This window comes from Anolis sagrei, chromosome 7 (genome assembly GCF_037176765.1).
Source record: "Anolis sagrei isolate rAnoSag1 chromosome 7, rAnoSag1.mat, whole genome shotgun sequence".
NCBI lineage: Eukaryota > Metazoa > Chordata > Lepidosauria > Squamata > Dactyloidae > Anolis > Anolis sagrei.
In genome coordinates this window covers 40,197,397-40,203,786 of record NC_090027.1, presented here as the reverse complement: position 1 = coordinate 40,203,786, position 6,390 = coordinate 40,197,397, and the positions used below count along the sequence as shown (strand labels likewise).

The window sequence follows — 6,390 nt, the reverse complement described above, 5'->3', positions numbered from 1 at the left end:
CTATGATTCTGTATGAACAAATAGCGCTCTCTCTCTCTCTCTCTCTATATATATATATATATATTCTAATATATAACTATATTATATAGACCTGAAATGTATGTGTATGTATATGTATGTATATGCATCTGTATGTATGTGTGTATATGTATATATATAGCTCCCCCTGTGGTGTTATTTTTCATTTCTGCCCGAATAGCTTATATATATGTATATGTATAGCATAAGATCACGACCGGATTGAAGTCCAAAGAAAATAGCGCACAAATAAGAAAGAATTATAACTTGTAAGCCGCTCTGAGTCACTTTCGGGGTGAGAAGGGCGGCATATAAATGTAGTAAATATATATATCTAACTATACTATGTAGACCTGAATTGTTTATATATATATATATGGCCAAATAGCTATCTATATCGATATATTCTAATATCTAACTATATTATATAGACCTGTATTTGATATATATATATATATATATATATATATCTCCCCCTGTGGAATTATTTTTCATTTCAGCTATATATATATATACACACACACACACACACACATATATATATAAAATAAAAGCTATTGGGCCAGAAATAGGTTTTATATATATATATATATATATTTCTGGCTCAGTAGCTATTATTATTATTATTATGACTCATAATAATAATAATAATAATAATAGCTATTGGGCCAGAAATAGCTTACACACACACACACACACACATATATATATATATATAAACCTATTTCTGGCCCAATAGCTTTTATTTTATATATATATGTGTGTGTGTGTGTGTGTGTGTATAAAATAATAGCTATTGGGCCAGAAATAGCTCTCTCTCTCTCTCTCTCTCTCTCTATATATATATATATAAACCTATTTCTGGCCCAATAGCTTTTATTTTTTATATATATGTATACACACACACACACATAAATACAATAAAAGCTATTGGGCCAGAAATAGCTTTATATATATATATATAAAGCTATTTCTGGCCCAATAGCTTTTATTATATATATATATATATACACATACACACACATATATATAAAATAAAAGCTATTAGGCCAGAAATAGTTTATATATATATAAAAGCTATTGGGCCAGAAATCTATAAAAGCTATTGGGCCAGCTATTGGGCCAGAAATATACGTAAAAGCTATTGGGCCAGAAATATATATATATATATATATATATATATATATATATATATATATATTTCTGGCCCAATAGCTTTTACGTGGGGTTGCCTCTGAAGACTGCCCGGAAGCTGCAGCAAGTACAACGCGCGGCAGCCAGATTACTAACGGGTGCGGGGTACAGGGAGCACACCACTCCGCTGTTACTCGAACTCCACTGGCTGCCGATTAGTTTCCGAGCACAATTCAAAGTGCTGGTGTTAACCTATAAAGCCCTAAACGACTCCGGCCCTGTTTACCTCTCCGTACGTATTCTCCCCTACGAACCATCAAGACCACTAAGATCGTCTGGAGGAGCCCTGCTCTCGGTCCCTCCGCCTGCACAAGCACGGCTGGTGGGGACGAGGGACAGGGCCTTCTCAATGGTGGCCCCTCGACTTTGGAACTCCCTGCCATTAGAGATCAGAACTGCCCCCTCCCTCATGACGTTCAGGAAACTAACAAAGACCTGGTTGTGGAACGCGGCATTTGACAACTGATTTAATTCTTTGCCCACATGAAAGGAGGATGATGAATGGGATTGTGATGGTGTCGGACAATTTGGCTCTTTTAACTGGGATGATAATGTTTTAATGTGTATGGTGCTGATATTTTAATCGTGTAATGAAGTGGCATTGTGTTGTTATTGTATATTTTTTGTATGTTAACACATGTTGTGAACCGGTCCGAATCCCTCTTGGAAGGTGAGAGGGTCGGTATATAAAACCTCGAAATAAATAAATAAATAAATTTTATTTTATATATACACACACACACACACACACACATATATATAAAATAAAAGCTATTAGGCCAGAAATATAGCTTTTATTTTATATATATATATATACACACACACACATATATATCTATATAAAATAAAAGATATTGGGCCAGAAATAGCTTTATATATATGTGTGTGTGTGTGTGTGTGTGTGTGTGTGTGTGTAAGCTATTTCTGGCCCAATAGCTATTATTATTATTATTATTATTATTATTATTATTATTATTGTTAGTTAGACAGTAGAGGATGACCCTTGGAGGGCTTTAACCCCATGCCTGGCAGCAGGAAGGAGGAGTCGCGCATGCGCAGGGCTCCCTGCCCTGACTCATCATGGCGGCTCTCGGGCTCCCGCAGTAAGGTGTCTCCCCTCGCTGGCGGCAAAGTGGGCGGAGCCCTCGCCCTGTTGGTGCCCGCGCTCAAGATGGCGGCCAGAGGGGCCCGGCAGCGGGCTCGAGGGAGCGGAGGGGACGCGCCTTTTCCGGCTCCCGAGGAGGCCCGAGCCGAGTAAGGGGCCTGGCTTCCCCTGGGGGGGGGGGGGGGTGCGGGATTTTGGGGCCAGGGACCCCCGCAGGAGGGGAAGGCAGGGAGGGGAGCCGAGGGAGGCCTCTCAAGGCCAAGCCTCCTGTCAGTTGGGGACATTCCAGTCAAGAAGGAAGGAAGCTTCACAATCATATTTATGTCCCATATAACTATGTATTTATATCATTATAATCATCATATTTATGTCCCATATAACTATGTATTATTCTAATAACTACATTTATGTCACATGTAACTATGCAATTCTGTAATTCCAATCATATTTATGTCACAAATAATTATGTATTCTTCTAATCATTATAGTGTATTTATTTCCCCTATAACTATGTATTTCTGTATTTATTCTAATCATTATATTTATATCCCATATTAGACATTTACATTTATATAATTCTAATCATTATCTCTCATGTAACAATTTATTATTCTAATCATTATATTTATTTCCCATATAACTATGTATTTATATTATTCCAATCATTATAGTTATGTCACATTTAACTATGTATTATTCTAATCATATTTATAGCACATATAGCTATATAGTTATATACTTCTAATTGTTATATTTATGTCCCATATAATTATATATTTCTGTACTTATTCCAATCATTATATTTATACCCCATGTAACTATATATGTATATAATTCTTATTATATTTATATCACATATAACTATGTTATTCTAATCATTATATTTATGTCACATATAAATATATATATTTATATAATTCTAATTATATTTACATTTCATATTATATAAGTCTAATATATCTTTTTATATTTATTCCAATCATTATATTCATATCCCTTCTATTTATTTATTTATTATTTACAATATTTATATTCTGCCCTTTTCACCCATCAGGGGACTCAGGGCGGATTACAACAGACATATAAATGGCAAACATTCAATGCCATAGACACACAACATATATAGACAGACACAGAGGCAATTTAACATTCCAACTTTTCTTGAGGGTATTTTGGCCACCAGGGGAGATGTCCATTCCCCATCCATTTGTGATGAAGTGCTTCCTCATTCTTTGCATGCTTGCTGGAGATTTTTATGGCCTCGTAAATGAGTTAAATTTGCCTCCCCGCATATGCGGTACCTACATTTCCTACTTGACAGATGCAACTGTCTTTCGGGCTGCAAAGGTCAACTGCAAGCTACACAAATTGGTCGGACACTCACTCCAACCCGGGCTGGCTTTGAACTCATGACCTTTTGGTCAGTAGTGATCTTAATGCAGCTGACTCCCAGCCAGCTGCGCCACAGTTCCAATCATTATATTTATATCCCAGATAACTATTTATTGTTGTTGTTGTTATTATTATTATTATTATTATTAACTTTACTTATACCCCGCAAAATCTCGCAAAGGACTCGATGCGGCTTACAAGGCCAAGGCCACCAACAACAACAGCATACAAATACAATAATAAAACTCATAAGCAAATAATAAAACATCAAGCAAACAATAAAACACTAAAAACAATGACACCATGACGCATTTAAAACCTAAAGGCCGGGCCAAATGTAATGGACAAATTTTAGAAGTGCTGGACTTGACAGGTGATATGTAGATGTTTTTTGGAGTTTTTTATATAGTCAATCTAATCAATATCAATTTATATGTATCTCATATAAATATTAAGAAAATTCTAATCATATTTATATCTAACATAGAAAAAGTAGAACTTTGCAAGGGAAACTTCAAAGTGAGATTTGATGATATTGTATTGCTTTCAGTATTGGGTCTTATATTAGAGAGAAAACATTCGGATGTAATAGAAGGACAACAGTTTCAGCACCTGACATAAAATTGGACTGTAAGATGGGATTTATATAATTCTTTAGTCATGATGAAAACATCATGATAGCATTGCTTTAGGGAGATGAATTGGAGGCACACAGCAACAATAATAATTTTCTTTCATATATGTTTGCTTAGCCTTCAACTAAACAGAGTAGCTACTGTTAGCTGCTAACACTAGATAGAGCTTTGGTTTAGATCTGTAATTTAAACATCCAGAGCAACTTGCTGAGTGTGCTTTCCTTCCATCGGCCTCAATGTATATCCCACTCACATCTGATCTTATGTAACCTCCAAATAGTGTGAACTCAGGTGCCTTTTGGTTGCCTTCCAGGCCAACCGGGGGCAAAGCCGGCCACGTCTGGGCTCCCGAAGGATCCACAGCCTTTAAGTGCTTAATCTCCGCCAGGTTCTGTGCCGCCCTCCTGAGCAACATCTCCGACTGCGACGAGACCTTCAATTACTGGGAACCGGTGAGTGAATTTGGCTTTACTGCAAAGGGTCCTTCAGGGCTGAGAGATAATCGCCGCAGGATTTAAAATCTACGAGTTTCCGGTCATTCTGCATGCCAGCCGTTTCGCTGTTAAAGCTTCCCCTAATTTTCGCTATCCCTTATCTGTGTGGGAGTCACTTTTTTCAGAGTTTGCATTTGGTCATCCTTTTTGGCTAAATGCAATGATTCAGTTTGGAAGGACTGCCTTTTTGATTTTCCTGATTGTTCTTCTGAGGCTGAAAGAAGCAAATGTGTGTTTTTCTTAGTAGCTTTTTCACTCTTTCGTGCTTCTTTAACAGTAGTTAAAATACTCCGTAGGTACCTGTCCAATCTGGGATGATAAGCAGGACCCGGCCTGGTTAGTATTTGGAAGTGATGCCACTGGGGAGTATCAGATATTAGAGGCTATTTTCAGAGGAAGACATCAATAAACCAATTCTGATTTGCCTAATGGTAATAGTGATTGTTGTTGTTATTATTATTGTTGTTGTTATTATTATTAGAAACACAACAAGATGAGTCCACAACAAACAAGATCACTCTGCTGGCTGTTGTATTGGATCACAATATTGTTGTATTGCCATCCTGAGTCACCTTCAGGCTGATATGGGCGGGATAGAAATAGTGTAAATCAATCTATCAATCAATCACACACTGGACACTTACCAAGTGTCTAGGACTGTGTGATGTATCGGCAAACAATGTGTGCAGATCTGAGAAGGGTGGCCTTTTGCAGCTGACAGATGGTAATTTTGTTAGCACCGATTGTGTTTAGGCACTGCACCCAGTGTTGTTGTTAATTACCTGGCTTAAGGCAGGGATCTCCATAAGCCAACCAGTGACTTAAAGGCACATAATACTAAATTCAGAGAGCCCAAAAGTGCTCATTGATCTTAACTGACAAGCAAAAATAACAGAAGGCCAATAAATTCAAACAGCCAAAGAAAGGATCAGGATGTTGTTCTGATTCATATTTGCTTTGACCCTGATAGATGCACTACCTCGTTTACGGGAAAGGCTTCCAGACATGGGAATATTCTCCTGTCTATGCCATCCGCTCTTATGCGTATCTGTGGCTCCACGCCTTGCCGGCGTTCTTCCAAGCCAGAGTTCTGCAAACCAACAAGGTAAGTGAATTGCATGACAGCATGCAAATGGCAGAAAACAGGGACTCCTTGTGTGAATGCAGGTGTGCATCATGTTTGCTGTGTGCTGGGTGGATATTGAATGGGGCAGCATAAGGGTCTGGTCAAAGTTTCCTGGAGCCGATAAACGCCTTTGCTTCTTCAAAGAAGTCTCCCATGTTTTGGGGGTCTGATTTGCCCAGTGGGGTTTTATTGTGTCTTATGAGAGGCTGGGGAAGTATGGGCTGTGATCGTCTTTGTACTTGAAAGGAGCATAACTGCAACCTTTCCTCCTAGGTTCTTATCTTCTATTTCCTGCGCTGTCTTTTGGCCTTCCTGAGTTGTGTTTGTGAGCTTTACTTCTATAAGTGAGTACTTTGGGCTTCTTACTCTGTCGTGAATATATGGCTGCTATCCCAACAACATCACTTGCCACCTCGAGGACCTCAT

At 38.0% G+C, this 6,390-nt stretch overlaps 1 protein-coding gene across 1 annotated transcript in view; it reads left to right on the top strand.

The window, feature by feature from the left end:
- Window positions 1–2,351: 2,351 nt before the first annotated feature.
- ALG9 (ALG9 alpha-1,2-mannosyltransferase) overlaps window positions 2,352–6,390 on the top strand; it is a 38,398-nt gene continuing 34,359 nt past the window's right edge. Inside the window, exons 1-4 of the mRNA XM_060787401.2 lie at window positions 2,352–2,466; window positions 4,658–4,796; window positions 5,809–5,943; window positions 6,238–6,308. Coding sequence (XP_060643384.2) covers window positions 2,384–2,466; window positions 4,658–4,796; window positions 5,809–5,943; window positions 6,238–6,308 — 428 coding nt within the window. The 5' untranslated portion in view covers window positions 2,352–2,383. The remainder of the gene's footprint in view (window positions 2,467–4,657; window positions 4,797–5,808; window positions 5,944–6,237; window positions 6,309–6,390) is intronic.